Source organism: Pararge aegeria, chromosome 18 (assembly GCF_905163445.1).
Source record: "Pararge aegeria chromosome 18, ilParAegt1.1, whole genome shotgun sequence".
In the NCBI taxonomy this organism is placed as follows: domain Eukaryota; kingdom Metazoa; phylum Arthropoda; class Insecta; order Lepidoptera; family Nymphalidae; genus Pararge; species Pararge aegeria.
The window spans coordinates 5,278,032-5,302,172 of NC_053197.1; the positions used below are offsets into that span (position 1 = coordinate 5,278,032).

Sequence of the window (24,141 nt, forward strand, 5' to 3'; positions counted from 1 at the left end):
CTTTTTTATTGTACAATTATATCTTTCATAAAAAATATAAACAGATTATCTTCTTACAAAAAAAGTTAATTTAATTTAAAGAAATCAACATAATAAAAACCTTGTAATAAAATAAGGGGTAGATTGTGACGAAAGTTTAAAAGTAGAGTATTAATATCATCACAAAAAAATAGATAGGCCTTCTTTACAAAATGTGTTCAGAAAATTACGCTCGAATAATAAAAAATAAGCGAGTTATGAACTTATGACGCGTTTTTTTTTTGCATTTTTTATTTTATTTTAATAGAATAAAATATTATAAGGAAGGTTCCAATCATTCGGTTTGGACTTTATCCTTATAATCACGAGTCGGTCAAATCAATCAGATTTTGCAAACTAGATTGATTTTTGGAGTTCGTCTTTTTCTGCGAAGGTCCATCTATATACACAGATTATTAAAGTTAAGTTGCTAACTATATGACGTTATAACTCTCATTACAAAGCTAAGTAATGACTATTTCCCATTTGGAGGGGAAATAATGCGCTTTTAGATCATAGTGTGTTCCACATACGTAATTCTGCCGCTGTGGGTGGCGCTACAGCCTATCTACTGCGCAAAACCATCGCTTTGCGCCATTTTGAACCTTATTACTTACTAATTACAATATATACATCGGCAAAATTACACGTGCAAAAGTTAAATCCTCACAGGTGAGTTTGGAATGTCGTCCATTTTTTTATATAAACATTTGACACTCTACAATCTATGCGCCGCACGAAATTTTAGCAAAGAAAAAGAGGCGATATTCAATCTAGAAAACAACAATTTTTATCAGCATTTATTTTTATACAAACTTTTTCTAAATTGGGATATAAAAAAAAATACATATGCATGTTATGTGCGCTTCACAATATTCTTTTAAAAATACATTTGGTAGTCTCTGGTTTAACAACTAGTCAACATGATTTGGGACGCGTATTCAGAAAGGACTCAAAGACAGCGGCTGGGCCCCATCCGTCCCTTTCTATCACATCGCCATTACCGTTACTAGAAAGGGACATAACCTATGGAAATCATCTTTCTGAATACCTATTTTTGCATAATAAGTCCCGTTCAACCGTATTAGTTGCATCAAAGGCCGGAAGTGATCCGGCGGCAAAGTGGTATAAGCACTTAACTTTACATTTATAATACACAATACTTATCAACATACAAACGCCATACAAAAAAAGGATACCTACATTTCTTTATAATACAGTGACAAAACATCTAAACGCACTAACGTCGGGTATAAGACTCGAAAAACCGGTTAATCCGTATAAAATGGCCAGTAAATACAAAAGGAATCAATTTTATATAAGCGTTTTATTTATACATAGCGTTTAAGTCCAAAAAAAGTCGGATGGGAAAACTAGCACAAAATACAATACGACATACAGGCTAGGCTAATATCACAGGAGGTGCTGGGAACGGAGCGCCCTACTCCCCTCTACTCCGACCCCGCGTCGCCCCTTACTTCCCCCCTCTTCGCTGCCGTACACCCCCCACCCTCCTCCAGGTACCTATTTACTATTCAGAGGGGCGAAACGGGATACAACCAATATATTTTGCGACAATTAAGATCTCAATAAAATAACTTCTCAACCGCATTCCATTGCACAACGCATACGAAAGTACTCATTCTCAATTGCACAAGCTACTTCAGCGTTCGATTACATTTCGAACTAAAATCATTCTAAAATAAATTAACAATGACCCAACTTACATATATAAAATGTATCCGCTAAATAACGATGTCTACGTAACATATGCGTTTCGCATACAACCGATCATAAATCATAATGGTAACACTACGTAAATTGTGAGATTAAGGTAACATTATATAAAAAAAAAATATAACGAATTTAAAAATAAAAACCGATTTGGGCAGTCGACGTGAAAGTCAGACTTATTGAAATGCACTTTTGAACAAATGTTCGGTTGTTGGGCCAACGCTTGGCCTTGCCTATCTGCACGAGTAAGGTCACATACGCTCATCTGTTATTGAGTGTACGAGTACACGTCATCACTTATAAGGTTTTTTCTTTTGTTACGAGCATATAATACGGCGATAATACGTAACAACCGATTGCTTACTGTACACCAAGTATTTCTTAATAATTATGTTTAGCTGCCGTCTCACTCACACTTCCCAGCGAGGCATTTGGCTTTTACTTTCAAATTTTATCGGATGCGAAATACTGTTGTTCTACATTATATGTTATCTTTTGGCCGTAGCGCTCACGTACAACGTGTTCTCAGCTCGCCAAACATTAAAAATTGAAACAAAGAAACCTACTCTAATCGGTTATTATCTCCACTTTGTAAATGCTTCCGTTCCCAGTTATTTTGCACTATACCTTAATCACGATTCATTTAATTATTTATAGTACAGTAATGCAATAATAATTATGGCTTAAAAACTACTTTCTCCTAAAGTTTGGTGAACGTCCTCACTTTATCTCCCGGTAACACTCCGCCACGTCATATCTGATAGAACACTGCAGGTCCTCCGATAAAAGTGATCGTCGATCACTAATTGGACCGCAGTCCACACTTGCCGGCACCTGAGCAACTTTCACTAAATAATAAAAACACGCTAACAAAGTAAGTACTTCTCTTAAATAACAAAGAATTGGCTAAACGTCGTCCGTCCGTTTCTGGGTAGCGAGAATTCTATCGATGATGTCCAGCGGGCAGGTAGCGAGGCGCGCTCGACCGCGATCCGGCTCGTTCGGGTGAATTTGTTCAGAACGCGACCGGAATCTCGGTCAGCGACACGAGCGCTTCGGCTCGCGCGAGTCTTCACTCGGTGCGCTGGACTCAGTTCACAGCGAGGAGTGTACGTGCGCGGGGCGGCGCGGTCATGAGTCCAGCACGGTGAGCAGGCTAGGGGGCAGCAATGCGTCCTGTCGGGGACCGTCCTGCATCTGTCGCGCGAGCTGAGCACAACCGAGATTCGCGTCCCCCAGCTCGGGTATCGCGTCCAGCAGCGCTAAGCACTCGTCTTCCACCGCACGACGCGCTTTCTTCCCTATCCACGAGTCATCGCATTCTTCCCTCGCCCTTCGCCTTCTGGCTTCCTTCTCTTTGCGCGCTTCCTCGCTGAGACGGCAGTAGGTGTTATTTATACAAACGGATCTGCGCAGATCTCTTGCGGGATCCTCGATGTTCTCTAATTTCTGTGAGCAGATCTCAATGACACGTTTGCGCTCCTCGTTGGCGCGGATGCGGGCGGAGATCATGGACAGCTTGGGTCTAGCGGCAGGCTCGGTGCGCGACGGGCCGAACATGTCGTCCTCGAACGCGTCAGCAATCTCTGCTCCGCGAGAATTCTCTCGCTCTTCTTGCGGTGTCATTCTGTAACAATGAAATAAATATATTAAAACCTGCTCGCCACATTGCCACTTGTCAATATATTTATCGAAGCCGATATAATATAATGACATGTTCCAGTTAATATGAAAGAGGTGATAATTATATTCCAAATGTCATTAACCGAACTTGAAATCAAGGTGTCAAAAATGTAAAAGTTGTCCTATCCATAAATGTTTATTAAAACGAATCGCGGGACGCATACCATTTAATAATAAACTCAGCCGACGCAAGTACTAGGTCAAAGAACAATGCCTCGATGCCTAAACGGGCCAATAAGAATAACACTTGATATAATCCAACATCGGTGCGATCGCAATGATGTGAAATGAGCAAGGTACCAACAAATTACACGAGCTTTAAATATAATATGATGACCTATAAATATTTTTAATTAACACCTACCTCGCTGTTATTTCAGGAGAAAAAATAATAAATCCAGACATATACATCGCAGTCAATCAAGTAATTGATGATTAGTAACTCGTTAAATATCACAAAAAGTTCAAAACACTGAAAGAGCGCAATTCGTCAGTCGTCCTCGACGGTGAACAAGTATAAAGGCAACACAAACAAGTGAAACGGAATTAAACTGCGCGAGAGAGGCGCGCGTGCGCAGCCCGACGACCACTCGGCGAATGACAGTATACCTCACTGTAGATAAGACATTGAAAAAGCCAATTGCGTCACCCGTGTACGGCTACGTACGCGCGGAGAGGAAGCGGGTGACGTAGACTATAAACCGTCATTTAGACGCTATTGACTGTCATGACTCGTTCTATTTGTTTACGACACAAAAGCTTCCAGAGACAAACTAATCATTAAAATCTCCCTAGGAGCACACGGATCTTCGGGCCCCGAAAACAACTAAATTACCTGCTTGAACAATCTGCAGCTTAAATACAAGAAACCGGATCTCTGCTATCATAAACAAATTCATTGGTGCATTTTAAAGCTCAGATGGAGAACAATAAGAAAATCTTGTTTGACACCAGTTTTAGACTAACCTCATTTTAGTTTAATTACGATTAATTTTCTTAGTATAATAATTGCGTAACACTTTGATAATTTACTAAAAAAAAAGAAAATTAGATAATTAAAAAATATAACTTTTTATTAACGATCAAAATTACATATAATTTAAATCAAAATCAAAATATCAATTCAGTTACGTCAATTTAGTTCCATTAACACATCACACGCATTCGTAAAAGGAAAACCCAAACCAGAATGAGGTCAGCCCGCAGACAAGCGATAGGAAAAATCCAAATCTTTGACAATAAACTGAAGAATGCTTGGAAAAAAATATGAAAAGCGCTCTTCAGGACTACAATCTTAATGCTGTGACCACTTGAGGTTTGACAAAGTTCTCAGGTACTTGTTCACCTTATGACCTAGTAACTAAACAAAATCCAACTCTTACGTAATTCTTGTCGTTGCGCTCCTACCATTAATAAAGCTATTAAAACAAAATAAATACGACTCCTAAATAAAATGAGACCAATGGGAACTAAACCAGCTAAACAACTTTAAACTTCAAAGTTAAAAATGTCATACGACGACAATCTAGGTAATTATAAGAGATTTATAGCCCTCAGGTATTATACAAGAAATGTTGACGTAACATAAGCAAAATAACTACAAAAGCTCTGCAAAACTAGTAGCCACTCAATAGGTATAATTAATGACTTAAAATTAGTAGATAAGGAACGTGATCTAATTAAGAGTAAAGATAACAGTGGCATTAGCAAACCAAACAAAGTTAAAAGAAGTGGTGAACACAATATTATACAAAAACTAACTGTTGCCCGCAATCTTCGTCCGCGTTTATTACGGTTTTTTACAAATCCCGTGGGTATCGTTTAGCCTATGTTGCTCTCCGTGTTTTCAACTATCTCTATATCAAAAATCCGTTGATTGTTTTATTAGTTAGGGCGTAAAGGAATAAGAATAAACAAATAAAACAAACACACTGTCGCATTTATAAGGATTAATAGGATAGGAATTAGCATTAATATATGCATTTAGGTGAATATGGTGTGGAAACTGTTTAGCATGTAGGGCGTAAAGGAATGACAAACAAACACACTTCAACATTTATAAGGATTTTAATGTTGTTAGATGTTGCAACGTATATATATCTGAATATAATCAACAGCTGCGGAAATACAAAGCTCGTATAAAATGAGCCTCAAACAAATTCCAAAATGTGTTTTACTTTTTGATTTCGAGACGAAAGCGCGACAGCAGCATGTAGCCGACCCCTAAAGTTACGATCTAATAAATCTCGCTCCACTCGCCTCGAGGTTACCCACTACCTGCACTTTCTTTTCTCTGTCTCACACGGGCGTTAGTATGAAACCAAACGGCATTTTACCGAAACGATTTTTTTCCACCATACGTCAACGATATTAAGTGTATTATTAGTGAAACGTTTGAATTCGGTAGTTAACTAACATTTTGTAGTGAGAAAGTGAGTCTTATTTCATGCATTGGAGAAGGAAATAAAATAATGCAAATGTCCGTTAGTATAAGCATATTATATTTTCTATTTATAGCAAATTGAAATTAATTTGTTGTTCTAGTCTGTAAAAAAACTTCTTGATCTTTTGTGTTAAGTTTTTTTTGCCTGCGTACTTCGTCCGCGTTTATAACGGTTTTTGATAAATCTCATAGATTCTCTTCCTGAGATAATAAACCAATTTTACTGCTCGTTCTTTTGTTTGATCTCTATACCAAAATCGGATGGATTGGTTACTTAAGTTAGGGCGTAAAGGAAAGATAAACAGATAAACAAAAAAAAAACCCATTTGCATGTATAACGATTCACAATTTGGGAGTAAGGACTAATACAGACATTTAGGTGAATATTGCGTGGAAAATGATCTTCAACAGATATTTATACGGATATGAAATTTATTTTGTTGGAAAGACTAGAAGATAAAAACTATCCCAGTATTTCTCCAGAGATTTTATTAAGTATACCGCTCCTCACGTATTCTTTCAGCAAAGATTCGCGTTAGGAATTGTAAATCAGCAATAATTATACACAATTTTTGCACAGAAAGCTTTAATAAAATAAAGAAAACAAAACGCTTCAGAATGGAAAACGGAACCTAGACATTTAAACCATTATCCCAACGTTACGAAATTAAGTGTACACGTGGTATTAGTAAAATATGAGACGGAAAAATTTATTCACTTCAAATACAATGAAAATTTGGCCATAGTGTAATCGAGCAACTTTTGAACTTAGCAAATTCCAAGCTAAGTATATATATATCAATTGTTTACTTTATGTTCTTTTTTTAAATAAGCTAACTATGTCAACCTAAATGTTGGCCTTGTTTTTATCTATGTACTTACATGTGTTTAGAATAATTCTATTTATGAATTTAACAGAATCTTTTCATACAATTTTCACTTCAAGGTATAGATAGGTATTTGGAATTTTGAACACGTATGGCACGTGTTTAGTGTAACATCTAAATATTTGAAATAATAAATAATAGTCTAAAAAACTAAAAAAAACACGCTTCGTATAAAAAGATATATTTTTTTAGTTTAGTTTATTTATAAAAGCGTGATTTTTAGTGTTTCTTAAACCATTTTCGACCATAGATGAATATTAATATTAATTAACAAAAATCTTATTTTACAAATTGAAGAATGGAATAATCTTATCAAATTTGTGTATTGTCATCGGTCCTCGGTATATCTACAACATTTGAAAGAAATCAGGCCGTTTGAATAGGGTCAAAATAAAGTTCAAAGGAGTCGGTTACAAACATACAAAGCTAATGAAAAGCGTGTAAAACGACTTTTTTTTTTAACTATACTATCGTTTAAGATGTACGGTTGTTTTCCAATATGCGGTTATGCTTTCGTATACAACCAGACGGCGGGTATGAAAACAAATCTCATAAAATTTATTTCATTTCGATGGAGTTGGTACTCCAACAGCCTTTTAGAAACGGAAACCAATTGAGCGATAGCATCCTAATAGTATTTTGGAGTTTATTATTCTTGTAAAGGTCTTTTTTTATGTTTATAGACGAGCGCTTGACTGCAATCACACCTGATGGTAAGAAATGATGCAGCTGAAGGTGTAGCGCGCTTGCCTAGAAGATGCCTATTCACTATTGATTTGAAGGTACTCATATTATTATAGGCACTCATAAGTACTGTTTATGACGACATCCCTGGCAAAACGGTGAGCGTGATGAATTGAATAAGGAGGTCCAGGGATCGATTCCCGAAAAAATTCAGAAATTATAAATTCCCAAATTGCCTCAATTTAGGAATTTATAATTTCTGAATTTTTTCTGGTCTAGTTGGGTGGGAGGCTTTGGCCGTGGCTAGTTACCACCCTACCGACAAAGACGAGCCGGTAAGCGATTTAGTGTTCCGGTGCGATGTCGCGTAGAAACCAACTAGTGCTCCGACTACCATACTTCCTTACAGCACACTACCATTTAAGACTGCATTATCACTATCCACAAGGTGAGATTGCAGTCAAGGGCTAACTTGTAGGTGAATAAAAGAAGTGCGTATATTCTAATGATTTTCAGAAATATCACATTTGAAAACCAGTTGAACAACTGTGAATTGATACATTTTACACGCGTTTGAGAACATTATGCAGAACTTGAAACATGCAGGCGTTAGATAAAGTGAAATTTTCTTAAGACGGACACAACTTGAAAACGATCGAGATGCGAGTCGGGTATCGAACTCTGCCCTAAAGATTTGTAAGCCGAGTTCTTAACCACTAAGCTATCACCGCTTCTGTCGTTAACAATAACCTATTATTACTCTTAGTTTTCCATATATTAATTAGAACACCATGCAAAAAGTTGTTGATGTTAATTATTAATCGATGTTCGAAATTCGAAACCACACTACCAGCCCTTTAATAATGTATAGGTATTATGTGCGTTCTATAATTACTGCGATTGATTATGTTATAATAACACGCGTATCACAACCGTATTGCATACATCGAATCAGTGAGATGGTAAATTATTATATTTAAATTCCGCTTTTTTTTTAAATAGCTTAAGATTCGGCCGATTGGCGCAGTTTGCAGTTTGCACGTTCGATTCCCACTACTGGAAAATGTTTGTGTGATGAGCATGAATGTTTTTCAGTGTCTGGGTGTTTATATGTATTTTCTAAGTATTTATGTATGTATGTAGTTCATAAAAATATTCATCAGGCATCTTAGTGCCCATAACACAAGCTACGCTTACTTTGGGGCTAGATGTCGACGTGTGTATATTTATATATTTATTTATTTATAATCATCAGCATAGCAACCCATCACCGGTCCAGTATTACGGGTGTCCCGCAATGAAAAGGGCTTAGTAGGCCCATCACGCTGACCCAGTGCGGATTGGTCGACACGCCTTACGCCTCACGCCTTTGAAGAACTTTATAGAGATTTTCTATTTTACGTGGTATACTGAGTTAGTAAGTTTTCATTATTTTAGTTGATACATACATACATCCATCCTCACAAACTTTTGCATTTATAATATTAGTAGGATGGTACGCATGCATTCGATCGTTGTCCCATATTATGCCTTGCTGTTTTTTGCGAAGAGCCTATGTCCTTTATCTCCGACAATATTTATCAGATCTTCATAAAAATTAGACAATACATGCTTGATACTATACAATTTCAGAATTATTAAAATCGGTTCAAATGTAACGGAGCAATGAAGTAAAATTTATACAAAACTACATTCCATTTTCCAGAAGAAACTTATTGTTAATCGGGATCCCCCGGTAAAAAAATTAAAAAATATATTAAATGTACAGAAATCAGTTTTAGTTTTATTATAAGTATAGATACATAAATATACATAAATACTTATAACATACATATAAACATCCAGAAACTGAAAAACATTCATGTTCATCACACATACATTTTTCAGTTGTGTTGTGATTATGATTTTAATATTCTTCTCTTCCAGAAATAATGAGTTAACGTGAAAACACAAACCTCTAATCATAAAATCAGCAAAAACCTTGTAAAAAAGCAATAATTTTATATCTCACAATTTAGTTTGATTTATCGATTTGTTTACATATGAACTGGCACTATTTCCCACTGCATATAATATGCGACCTACCTACCTACCTACACTTGGATAGACACACGTTATATTGTATTTCATCAATAACTTTTCTCATTACGGGCTTACCTACCTACCAACTATTGTTCGTAGTTTTCGCAATGATCTGGTATTCATTTTTATGGATTTGCGACGCGTGCAATTCTTCGTAGGTGGGGTGTAATTTTACAATCCATTTTTTCATCGAACTATCGAAAGAGATACCAAAGAAAAAGGTCCTAGTTTCGGATCGTGACAAGATCGGTTTTGCTTTCAGCATGCAACGTTGCAATTATTTATTTACACTTTTTTACGTAAGGAAGAAATATCAGAAAATATAATTAATTATAGAGATATGAAAACATCCAAAATCCTGAGTAATGTCTACACATACAGTATATTATTACTAATACAGGGTACTGGTCTCCTCCCACACTGAGAAGGGGTTAAGGCCGTAATCTACCAAGCTGGCCCAGTAAGATTGGTGAACTCCACACACCTTTGAGAACATTATGCATTAAACTGAATGCCAAAAAATATATTCTTTCGACCCTAGCGGGAAAAGAAAACTGTTAATAGCCGTTGCTTCTTATACAGTAGTGGCAGGTGCGGCTGCTAACAGTGCCGAGCAGGCCAAGAAGCGCAAGTATCAAAACCATGGTAGCAGTTTAATTTTTGTGCCTTTTGGAGTAGCCTTTAGGGATATGGGGACCGGGGACATGAGCTCAAAGAAGATGCTTAAAGAACTGCCTTATAGAGTAAACGAATCTACTTGATCCTAAAATGGCAGTTACCTTGGCCAAATAGTTTGGCCATTCAAAGCTGCATCTTAGCCACTGTGCCTCGCTGCGGTAGTTTTTTAGTGAGTTTTATTTTACTACGTAGTTTATTTTTGTTCATAAAAATATAAATATATTTCTCCAAATCGAACATTAGTGACACTTTTAACAGATGGTATTTAAGTGCCCCTTTTCTAAATGACCTTGTACAGTATTCAAATAAGGCAGACTTTAAAACAGTGGTATGTTTACGAGACCGGTTTAGTGAAATCAGAGACAACGCGCGATAACCGAGTATCTGTACTTAAGTAGATAAAATGAAGTGATGTAGGTTATAGTTGTGCACCTTTATGTGTGCTAACTATTTTTTGTAACAGTTATTATTTTTTCAATCCCTATAGTAAATATTATACGCCCAGCAAATCAAATGTGAGCAGCGGTGCTAAGGTCCCACGAAAGAGGTATAAACTGCTCATAAGAGAAACTTTTCTCAGGTCATTGATTTAATATGTCCTTTAATCCTTTGTCAGGTTATGAAGGCCTGGTAGGTAAAGTTCGTGGCTATACATTTAAATACTCCTTTAAAAAAAACAATGAGAGCTTAACAACATTTAGATAAGTAGTTAAGAGCGATTGGATTTCGATTTTATTCAACGCAACGTCTCATATAAAAGGGATTTATATGTATCGTTTAAACTTACCAAACTGCTATATAGCGAGTTAAACTGTGGTTATTATAAGATAGCGCTAATAATCAAATTTCAGTGAATACCTAATTTAGGGACCTAATACTTTCAAAGTCGCAGTGTGGTGGACGATACCAGTTTTTTAACACCGGGCTGATACTGAAAACTTCTAAGTACGTAAATGCAACAGGTCAGGGGCTCCCAACCTTTTAAGTAAGGCAGATGGGCGCAAAAAATAAAACATCCTTTATTATGAAACTAATTAACCATAATAAGTAAAGAATTCAGAAAAATAATTCTTTCCCAACAGCGGGATGGCTGAGAGTGGTGGTCCCCACACATCGGGACAAGCGGTGACACCGCTGCACAGAGACTACCAAAAATTATAATTTTTGTACGAGACGTAAACAATTGTTTGACTCGATCTAGGTTTCAAATTCTAGACGATTGTATTGACGACGGATTTGTAGTATGCTTACCACGGAACCAATAATTCGTTGCACTGCGACTACTTTAATAAAAATACATAACAGTAAACCCCCATAATTCCACGAAGATTAAATAAGGGAACTGTTTAATATTACTGTTATATACATATTATTGTTATTTGGACAATTACATTTGGCATAAAATTAAAAAATAATAGGTATAAATGTAGACTTGACTGAGTATGGTTGGTTATTATATATTTTTTATTACGTATTTTTATTTCTTCCAAGTGTAGGTTACAAGTTTTAACTATTCTTCAATACGGGGCACACACAGTCAAAAATATTGTCAATAATATTTACGCGTGGTGCAGAGTTCTAGAAATGAACAATTATTGGAAAAAAAATCAAAAGAAATAAATAGGTATAACGCCGAACAATTAAAGCGAATCCGAGCTGACGATCTTGAGTACCTAACTAGAGTATATAAATACTTATATTAGGAGGTCTCACTTTTCTGCAACAGGACGGGTAAAAAAACTGAAATGAAATCCGATAACCGAGTAGTTTCATCCGACGAAATTCGGACGCTAGGGTCGCTCGGTCGTTGTACTGTGGAAAACCAGAACAACCTAATATGAATACGCGCCTGGATACAATATTATATCACCCATACCAAGCCCGTAGCGGGGACTTAGTATGGACTAGTGTAAACGGGAATAGTTAAAACAAAAATTACGTTCAAAGTTGTTTTTGTTTTTTAAATAATATTGCAGATAAATTGGTTGCTAAATTTAATTTTAAAATATTTTCTTAAATTGTGATATCAATTAAACACAAAATTTATGTGTAAAAGTATTTTACCTTCACTTGCGTTTTGTGCTGCAGTCGGCTATATTGCGCGATATTATGTGTCCTATATCAACATCATCATCATCATATCAACCTATTACCGTGACGCTGCAGGGCACGGGTCACCTCACACAATGGCCGTGGGCCACACACACGGTTATGGGATTAAGGCTATAGTCCACCACGCTGGCCCAGTGCGGATTGGTGGACACCACACACCTTTGAGAACATTATCATTAAAGGTGGTTTAGAAATTGCTAAAAAATAATAAAAGCATATATCCGTAAAAAATATATTATTTTATTTCCTTTTATTTATTTTAACACATTTATTGTTCTTCTATTTTAAAACATACTTTACAATAAAAGTTCTGGAAGTCCATGATATACTATGTAAATCAAGCTTAATTTGCTATATTGAGAGAAAAGCAGGAGAATCTACACCGTGTTATTTATAATTTCTTCAATCTTTATAGGTGGAGTACCATAAAGACGGAAGAAATTATAAATAAATCTTCGGGAATGTACAGACTCTCTTCGCTTAGCTCCGACACCGGAGCATCCTCAGGAGATTATGACTTTACAGTGAATAATTGTTAATGAATAATTGTTATGCAAAAGATTTTATACAAGTAAGAAGAGATTTATAGGTAGAACTCCTCTTGCAGATGTCTGAAACTCACTTTTAACAAGAAGTAAAAGAACTTCCGTTTTTATTACCACGACAGAGTTACACGTATATGAGTTACAACACTGATATTTTCATCGATGTATGTAAGGTAGTGGTAGTCTCGAAAGAGGTCCCACACGATTGATGGATCGCGCTGCGGTATGTAGGCGTGAAACGGTACCACTGTCGACGGTAATGGCCGCACGGCACAACAATACAAGGAAAGATTTTTTTCTTCACAACTCACTGTTCTTCTGTTTGACTTAATCTTATTATGTATGATTGATTATATGATTATATATTTGATTTTTCAGTTAATTGTGCATCTGTTTTTAAAAACCTTTCATTGTTTGAAAGGGGTATACAATATACATACTCGAAGAGATCCTATGAAAATTGATAGAAACACTAAAATTTGGCGCTCAGTGAGGGACAAACTCCAGCACGTTAGACCGATGAACTTTAAAAGGTAGCTCGGCTGGATAAAACCAATGATGTGTGTGTTTGTGTATGTGTGAGTGCGTTTGATGGCGCTGTCAAAGGCCTCAAGGTGACAGATACAATCTACGAGGGTTCCAAACGCCCCTTGGTCTAAGAAGAAGCCCAGTCATTGTAGTGGTTTTTTTTAAATGTAACTCATGATATTAAATGGAACAGCGTGAAGGGTCAAAGCTCTAAACCGCGAGTCGCGTCCTGGCCCCAGATGTGGATCATTAATAGCCTAAAAATTATGGGAAAACAATATAAGGAAACCATCATGTCTTAGAGCTGTCTATTACATTCTCAAAGGATGTTTGTGAAGTCTACCAATCCGTACTAGGCCAGCGTGGTGAACTACGGCCTACACCCCTCATTCGAAAATGAGGAAGACTGGGCTGGTAAGTTGTTAATGATGACGATGATGAGAGGTACTTGGTCTAACGAGTCTAAGTGTTATAATAAGTTGAATTGGAGTCAATCGCTATCCATTGCGTCGAATAAAAATTGTCTACGTTATAAATCTAATAAAAGGTTGCGAAAATAAACGGGTCATTAACCATTGAAAGCTCGACTGAAAATGCCAAAGGTAACAAACTAACCACATGATACGGACCGAACCTTTATATCGTGTAACAATATATAAATTTCTTTATTCAAATGGGCCTATACAGGGATTTTTCGACGGGACAGTAAAGGCGAGTACAATACGCGTAATCTAAGATGGCCGGACTAAATTTTGCTACTTCTTAGACCAGGACACGTTTGGAATCCTCGCAGCTTTAGTTTTAAGTTTACGAATATGTTTATCGCCATCATCTCACTACCGTGTAATTCTCATTCAATGTACGCATCAAAAGTGCCACCTATGGCCCTACTTGAATAAAGATATTTTTGACTTTAAAAAAAGTCACGAGGGGCTGTACAGATATTATAGTCTTCAGTAGTGGAGACTATCATGATGACATTGTAAATTGGTGCCGTGTGGTGACGCCAGCTCATATATACGGTTTATACCACGCCTCCTCTTTCCGCGGTTGTCGTACGAGGTGCCTGGAAGAGTATAACCGCAGCGTGCTCTGTCCTGTTCTACTATTTACATCTGCTACGATCACTGACCGATGGGCAAACTCTCTATCTTGGGAAAGGCTTTAAGTCCAACAGAGGTCTGTTATGGGCTATTGATGAACATTACACTTGGCACGTCAACATCTCAAAAAGCTAACTTCAGGCCGGCCAAGATCGTACGATCTGTATTTGTAGCAACAGGAAAAAGTTTCTAGGAGTCTTTCCTTTGATTTTACTTTAAGGTTAAGGTTTGATTCACACACTTTATGTTTTCTTTTTTAATTCTTTAGTAGACGCTATAAAAGTATTTACAAAATTGAGTTTAAGCCATGACGCAGTTTCCTCTAGTTTTTCCAGATTATTAGTAAAAATAGGTTTTTGTGTATAGATTTTCAAACTACGTTTAGGAACTTTGACTAAATTGTTATAATTATAAGATGTGCATTAAAATCCAGAATGTCTATAATTGTGCGAAAATTAACTTCAGAATCCGTGCAAATAAAAATTTATGGTAACTAGGCGTATTTTCAAGTAAAACGATCATTAACTCTGTAGTTTCTCACGCGTAGCTACAAAATACTTGTGTTGGACCTACCTAGAATCTAGCTGACAGGTTTGGTCACATACCTTTTTATTAAGTTCTAAATAATACATTTAAATACTTTGCTTCATATTAAGTGTTACATCGTTCAGTCCTCGATCTTATTTCACAAATATCACTGCATCAATCTTCTACTATCCTAGTACTTGTACGTTGTTTTTTTTTTAAATATTACCATTATCCATTATCATAATTTAAACCTACATACAGACTGCTGGATATAGGTCTTTATCAGTTTAGATTGCCCACTCAAACGTTTTGTGCAATAGGAGTCCAGTGACTGCGAATTCCAGATTTCCAGTTAATCTTAGAATCTTAACATACTCTACATATCTTAACAACGGTACTTCATGCCACGTGCCCCGCCCATTGAGCCACTTAAGCTGTTATTAAACTTTTAAAGTCATTATTTTTTAAATTATTTCAACATAACTTATTCCACGCTTATCAGTCAAACCAACAAAGCACTTACCTACTTTAGCCCATATTAGCAAATCATTTATCACATCTAACTGGATTGATGTATCATGGAACATATACATTGCTCGCTATGTTTAAACGCGCATAAAGTTTATAAGCCGCAATAGACAATAGACACGGCCCAATGCTTTTATATCACAGCCAATGGTGGGCCGTCGACGCTCTCGGGAATTATTGACTGCGTTTAGTATTTAAATTGTATGGGAAAATGAACTTTATGCTCATAGTATACCGGGTATTATATTAAACTAGCCGGGCCTGTGGGTTTGCACGCGTACAATATACCCTTGTTATCATTCTCTCCTGAAAAAAAAGCACTTAATTTTTTTTTAAGGAGATCGTAAAAATATGTTACTGGTAAATCCCGCTTCTGAGATATTATCGTATCATTAGACCGTCTCCTAGTTGCAAGCTATCCCTGTGCTAAATATCCTAAGATAGCAAACGAATAAACAAACCGATACACCGTCGCATTTTTAACATAACAAGTGTTTATGTGTTATCCAATACATAGCGAGTGTTTTTATATAAAGAATACAGTAGTATGAATTTTATGATGTTTAATCATACTCACTTTTTCATTGATTTGTATCTCAACAGTCCCCAAATATTCGGATTAAAATTTGAATGTAACTAAAAGCAATGTACAAAATCTACTCCGTTTTGTTAAAGCTCAGAATTACTGTAGCAGGTATGGATGCCCCCACCGCACCGCTACCCTCGCACGCGCAAAAGGTTGATTGCAAATGCACTAGATAAATTCATTATCGTTATTCTTTGAGATGTTATTTTTTTATATTCTTTGTTAAAAATTATTTATTCCTTTTGCCCTAATAAGGTTGGAGGCTTCAGGATAAGAACAAAGGCCTGAGCTCGACTGAGGGCTTAACGTGCTTATTGAGGGGTGAATCTTTGGATCAGTCAAGAAGCGAACATTTTCCAACATTTCAACAATAGATCTTAATATATATAAATCTCCCGTCACGATGTTTGTCCGCGATGGAATCCTAAACTACTTAACCGATTTTAAATTAAATTGGCACACCGTGAGCAGTCTGGTCCAACTTAAGAGATAGGATAGCTTAGATCTTTAATTATAGTTGCAATTTTATTTTATTGCAAATTATTTGTCTATGTGTATACTACTATACTCATTTAAGGCTTAGCGATACTGAATACTTTAAAAACAAAATCAAACGCAGACGAAGTCGCGGGCCACAGCTAGTAGTTTATAAATTCTTATATATTAATCAGAATGTGGATGAGCTGTATTCCGACTAAAGTGAAAAAAAGTAGTTGTCTCATTATGTAAACAATGTTTTCATTATTTTACAGTGTAAAGTTTGTTTTAAAAAAAAAACAAGAAATCTATTATTTGGAAATAAATAAAAACAAATGAGTAGAGATAATTTTCACGAATGTGCTCTTTACAATAGAGACTAATTTATATTTTTTTGCATTATGAGACATGTAAATCAAAGGGGTGTAAGCAGATATTGGGATTCTCTGAAGTGAGCTAACAGATTTATAATAGTCTATTGAACCCAGGTCCTTATATATATATGGATATATAAGAATATATAATCACTTTTTTTATTTTATTCTACTACAAGTTAGCCCTTGACCTCACCTGGTGGTAAGTGATGATACAGTCTAAGATACGGTGGGCTAACCTATTAGGGAGTAGTTAAACCCCTAATCGGTTTCTAAGCGTCATCGTCGCTTTGTCGGTACCTGGTCTCGGCCAAAGACTACCACCAAACCAGACCAGAGAAAATTCTGAATTTATAAATTGCTCCAGCCGGGAATCGAACTCGGGACCTCCTACTGAAATTCACAGCGCTCACCGTTGCGCCAGGGAGGTCGTAAAAACCTACTTCTACAGACGGTCGTCGGCAGTTGTTCGTTTCACCAGTATGGAGGGTCCGCTATTAACATCAACACTTTCACTTCCCATCGGTGAGAGCGCAAAATGTAGACAAGCGTTTAAAATCGATAAGTTAATCTGAAATGTTTAAAATAAAAAAAAAACGAATAATAACAAGATAGAGTTAATTCTTTGTTTTTCCCAATAAATAAACGTTTGAGTTAAAAATCTGCAAAAATATTACTCAAAGACTTCACAAATGATTTTTAATAATTTTATTATTTTAATATATTTTGTTGCTACAGCGGCTATGAAATTACAATTTCTATAAAAATTTTACCTCTTTATAGATTACGGTTAATGAGATACAGTCCGTTGAAAGACAGACTGAAGGAGGGACAGACTGACGGCGCAGTTATTGCAATAAGGTATTGCTATAGTTACGTTCATTTTCCACCATTATCATGTCTACCAATAGACGTCGTCCATTGCTGGGCATAGATATTTTGTAGAGAGTTCCAAATTCCATGGCTTTACGCCGCTTGCGTTGTCTTGCAACCTCGTTGGCGGTCGCGGACGCTGCGCTTACCAATGCGGGGTCGGCATTCTAGTATCTTGGGACCCCAACGTCCATTGGTTCCCCGAGCTCTATATGACCCGCACATTTCCACTTCAGCTTCGTTACTCTTTGAGCTATGTCGGTAACTCTGGTTCTTCTACGAATCTCCTCATTTCTTATTTGATCACGTAGAGATACTCCGAACATAGCTCCCTCCATCGCGCGCTGAGCAACTTTACTATACTACTATCGGTACTATCTATACTTTTTTTTTTTTAAATATAATACGACAATATACAATAAACACCCCCAAAGTAAGCGTAGCACGTGTTAAGGGTACTAAGATGACTGATGAATAATATACATAAATACTTATAATATACCCAGGCACTGAAAAACATTCATGCTCATCACACAAATTTCCAAATGTGGGAATCGAACCCACGGCCTTGGGCTCAGATAGCAGGGTCGCTGCAAACTGCGCCAATCGGCCGTCATGATTTTTATTAATATATTTTTTTTTATATGTTTTATTTCTGAAACTACATATCAGATAAAAATATTTGTGCCCAGTATTGGCTTTGTAAAGGTTGTAGAGTATGTAGCATTATGCTACGCCCGTAGTTGACGCGGTTTAAAATTCGATAACTCGTAAAAACGTATATATTTTACAATGAAACAATTTTATATTTTATACAATTTGTACACACATACGTTATCAAGAGAGCACAAGATAGCGGAGTTTAGCAGTAATAGAATATGACGGCCTTGATGCGCGGCCGATAGGCGTGGTCAATTATACACCGATTATGAATATAATTATAAACATTAAACAATACTGAATACACAAACCAGATTATGTTACTGGATGACTTTTTATTCATTAAGTAATTAAATAAGTGCAGGTCACTAATCCATACTAAAATTATGAATGCGTGAGTGTGTTTGTTTGTTTGTCATTACTTACACCCTAACTAATCGACTTGATTTTTGGCATAGACTTAGTCGAAACGACGGATAGTAACATAGGCTACTTTTATCCAAGGAAAACAAATTCCTGAGATTTGTAGAAAACCGTAATAAACGAATAATCCGGGCAACAGAAAGTGAATAAGAAAACCCTCTCTCTGACAAAATTTAAACAATTCTTAATTCAACTATTTAAACTCTAAAAGCACTCTGGAAAACTCACGTCGGTCTGTTTGTTGTAACTCTACCACCGGTTCGGAAGTCAGACTCTACAGTGAAGAAGCCGGCATGAAACTCAGCAGTTGCTCTTTCCCAAAGTTATCATTCGTTTTCCTAACTTGTGAAACATGAAAGCAGAGCCAGATGCTTTCAAACCACCTTGTTATTAATTCATCAATTGTATTAACATCGTTGTAATAAATGTGGTTTTACACATTGTTGCAATAAATGTGTTTTAACACATTGTCGTAAAAAATGTGATTGTGTTTAAACACACTTTTGCATTGGTAGATCAAAAATTACCTTAGGGATCTTAATACTGTGATCCGAGGCAGTAACAAAGATTCATAGACATGTTTTATTGGCTACCACGAAAAATTCATTTTTGTAAGGTAAAATATTTTTAAAGAGTGAGAGTAACAAATTATTTTATACTACTCGCAACTGAGGAAAATTGTAAAGCAATTTACACAGAAAATTCACTTGGAAAGGGAAAATCTGTTTCCTTGTACACCATCAAGGAAATATGACTTTATAATTTTGCAATCTATCTGTAACTTACCTACTCGTAATGGTTTAAGAGGACAAAATATTTAAAATATAAACTATATTTTAAATTAATTCGTTATTCGATTTAAGTTCTTTTTAACTTTTTTTTTTTGGGTCATAATGTTTGTTGTAAACCGATTAAAAAAATCTTCTAAAGGTGGAAAAAAGATTTTACTTAACGTTTGGTAAAATAATCTAATCGGAAATCCTCAAAAATATTGTAAAGAATAATACTAAACTATTGCATTTACTAATTCATAATATTCGGTTAGTCTAAACTAGAACTTTACATCTATCTAATTATTAAAACAAAGATTTGACTAGCCTTTAATTTTAAGGTTAGTTTTAATTTTTTTATTGTTATTAATCCTACTAAACTAATTTGATATGAACACTTAGCTATTTTTCTAGAACCTTAAAATAAGAACCTTACAAACTATTGATTAAGAATTTAGTCAATATTCATAGTTAACATGGACGACTTTAGATCACGAGGTCGTGGATTTGATCTCCGGGCCGGGGAAGTAACTATTGGGCATAGAATTTAGGTGTCTAGTTTTTTCTTGTCTAAAAAAAACTGGAGGGTTTTGCATGGAAAACTGAAGGTCCCTGTTATTTTTAACATGTGATAATAATCGTTAAAGCCCACAAACCCGAATTGGAACAGCATTGTGGGTTCAATCCTATAAAACCTCTGACCAGCAGTATTGCTGACATATTTATACACTAAAGACGACGTTCAATACAAATGCGATGAAAGTAATGCATTAATATTAAGTTTCGTAATATTGAGGCTGGTATGTAAAAGCCGTACCACACCTTCCCAAACTTACACTCGACCAACAGAGTTACGTAACTAGGTAGGTACCTATAACATTGAAAACCTTATCCTACCTATCTATTTAAGTCTATGTTTAATATATTATCTGAAATATACGTTAAAATAACTTAAGCATCTTAATAATTTGATGAAAATTGAACTAGGTATACACTTTTATGACGATAACATCATTGATGAATGATACATTTTTAGATAACATTGAAATAAAAGATAGAAAATAGATATAAGTTCTCCTACTGATTTAGGTTTAAAAAAAATTAAAAATATGTTAGAAATATTAATTCGGTTTTTACTTTTTATTGTTACTAGGGTTTCTCAAAGTCATTAGCTGTCAGTCTCAGAAGTCCTGAAGGTGTGGTAGCAACTTATGGCGTGGCACGATCATTTTTTATGACCATCCCAACCTTAACGTTGACGCATTTTAAATCACTATTCTGATCTTAGAAAAGGGATTTTAACCGCATGCTTCTAAAGTTATAAGCTTCTTCGCCTATGAGTGAAAGAGATCGCTACTTTGTACGGCATACCTACCTATTTCGTTGTCAGGTAGAAATTGATTGACGCGGCGGTATAAAAACACTGTTTAACTCTATTGTCAACGACTTTACTTTGAATAGTTTGCCATGTCTAAGCTACCTAAAAAAACCGGAAACACATTGTCTTTTAATTAAATTTTACTAAAAAAAAAAAAAAAAGTGGGAATTCATCCCCTTATAAAACCTAAATTTTTTTCCTAAAAAAATTTAAGTGTCTACATGTACTTATTTTTATTTTATATACCTAATATGCTACGTCCAATACAGTTAACTATTAAGTTTTATTTAAGTACAACTAAAACACCAAACAAAAAAATGACACGTTACGCAATGTGCAAAAAAAAAAATCATGCACGTAAAGTAGTGCAATATTACGCTTCTTGACTTTCTACCTAAACATATTTAGCTAAAAGTTGAGCGACGCGCAAAATACTGCAAACAAATTATTGTCCATGGCAAACCCTAAAAACAATTCTAAATAAAAGTGTTTAGATTTTTGAATGTTGTTTATCTCAAGTAACAAACTATGTTTGAGATTTTAAAGCATATGACCTCAATCATAGAGCAACCCATTTGCGCCAGTTATTTATTTAAACTATGAAGTTACGCACTTATTAATATCTAAAGTGCTTAGGTCGAGTGTAGGCGTTCGGTTACGTTCAGAAAGTGTGATTTAAATATTCAGGACCTTTCGAGATTTTATAGCTTATTTTTGAACGTTCGCGAAGCTTTATTCGAAAAACCAAAAACTTGAACAAGATAATAATATTGTTTAAGATTTTCAACTGTTTTTATAAATAAAACTTTTCTTTTTTATTCAAATGAACACAATTAAAAGTATTATAATTCAAGTATCTTCTTACTTTCATACACGGAACCTTATTTAAAGATAAAGAAAGTTATTTTAATCCAAACATACATTCAAGAATGATTTAAATGTAACGTTTTTTTCTAAACAGCTTTTTTCAGATACCCATCTAATAGTATGCACACTATTGGAACCTATCTATGCGACTTTACAAAAAATATAATTCAAAAAGTAGCATTGACAAATTAAAATTAAGCACAATTTAAAAAAAAAATTAGTTACAGTTACCTTCTCGCTTACAAAGAACGATCCAATCCGATACAAAAAATAGTGATGTTGCACCAAGTCCAAAAAGTTCTAAAGTCCACTCAACTATTTATTGAGGCGCCTAATTCAAACATAATGCCAAACTCAACAGGGTTAACACAAAAAACAATCGACTTCACACTTGTCCAAACAGTCAAAGCGCACTCTACATTACTGAAACGACGGTACCCGTGCACGCGTGTACAGTACTAGGCTTCACGCGCCAAACTGGCGGTCGGTGGAACAGAGGCGAACAGAACGATGTTCGCTTTCGGTTAGGGTTGCCACCGAATTGTATAATAGTGACTGTGACACTAATGACAAAGCTGCAAAAGTTAAGAAAATGGGAGCATTAATTTGGCTACTTTTCTTTCGGGAAATAGGTATTCAACGCTTCAATTTAATTTTTTTAACAGATAGGTACCACTCTTCATAATGAAGTTTTCTTTGTTTTCTAATATATCTGATTTGTCTTTTAAAAACTTAAGGCCAGTTTTAATCGGATTACTTCCTCAACATGTAAAACTTTAATGAGGGTTTTAAATAAAAAAAAAAAATATTTTGATTGTTTAGGTTATAATTATTAAAGAAGATATAAACCGATTGTTAAATGTATTCAAAATACAGTAACATAAATAGCCAATTTTCGGTGAAAGTTTTCTCATCTTTCAATAAATTACCAAGTAGTTTTAAACAAAATTCTAAATCGTTTAAGTTTATAAATAATTTGTTTTATAAGTACAATCTTTTAGCCATTGAGATGCGGAACCCAGAGTGTCTATCCCTTCTGGGATATAAAATTACTCTGTCTCTCTGTCAGTTTAGAATAAACTGTTGTATGCCACATAACATACAACAGTTTATTCTATTTAATTATCGTATAATTATAATTATAATTGTTATCGGTACAGCGCCATGTTTATTTCTAAAGTGAATTAAATGGCAAACCACAGCCTAGCGACCGTATTTTAAATTCAGACACAAACCGACAAAGTCATTGCGGTTAACCAATAAGATTGTTTTAATTTTTATCGATGACAAGTCAGTGCTACTAAGTTTTTGATAGAAGCAAGCGTATTTTGCAGAATACCATCATAAGAATGAATTCTTTTAACCTGACACCACCAACCAAATATGTGCTGTGTAATATATTATTTCATAATATATATCACAGAATATACATATAATTTTATATTCAACAAAAAATTCCAATATTCGCTATGTACGATCGGTTTCTTAATTTTGCTATTGGGTTATTGATTATTTCTTGATTTTCGCTCCGATACGAAAACTGTGTCGTATTTTAGAAGTCTATTTGATGTGGCGTAAAAAGAACAAAATAATTTTAAATAACACCATTCAGATTTATCTTATTGTCGAGGTTTATAGCAAACAAAGCTCAATTTATATCGCTAGAAAGTTTGATTATTTACTCAGAACTTAAAAGGTGGCAACCCTATTTCCGAGTTACGTTCAGAAACGTTTGGAAGCTAGATGGCGCAGGGAACCACCCTAGTCCCTACACGAGCCGCACCGTACGGCCCTTTGCAAAGGATACCTCATTATATTTACTGTAATCCATCGCCTTTAATCATTTATATTTATAGAGCTGGTGACCTTTTTTCGAATATCACCCCTAGAGGTTATAGCTGTGGAAGCGTTAAGTTAGATTATATCTAAAGACTAGATCTATCCATAACCTTATTATTAATTAATATCTATATATACAAAAGGCATAAGTGACTGACTGACTGACTGATCTATCAACGCACAGCTCTAACCACTTGACGGATCGGAAATTTTGCACACAGATAGTTATTAGAACGAAGGCATCTGCTAAGAAAGGATTTTTGAAAATTCCAACCCTAATAGGTTTAAATGGGGGTTGAAAGTTTGTATAAAATTCTTCACTAACCAATTTATTTTTCAAG

General features: G+C 35.3%; 1 protein-coding gene across 2 annotated transcripts; it reads right to left on the minus strand.

The window, feature by feature from the left end:
- Positions 1 to 265: 265 nt before the first annotated feature.
- On the minus strand, positions 266 to 22,414 carry LOC120631358. Of its 2 annotated transcripts, none has more exons than XM_039900881.1 (2): positions 22,193 to 22,414; positions 266 to 3,379 (listed from the first exon to the last, which is right to left on the minus strand). In XM_039900881.1, exon 2 carries the CDS (start codon positions 3,376 to 3,378, stop codon positions 2,884 to 2,886), a length of 495 nt encoding a protein of 164 aa, XP_039756815.1. In that variant the 5' UTR covers position 3,379; positions 22,193 to 22,414; the 3' UTR covers positions 266 to 2,883. The 2 variants fall into 2 exon arrangements, with proteins under 2 accessions (XP_039756815.1, XP_039756814.1); XM_039900880.1 differs by lacking the exon at positions 22,193 to 22,414 and adding an exon at positions 3,800 to 4,022.
- Between the last annotated feature and the right edge of the window lie 1,727 nt (positions 22,415 to 24,141).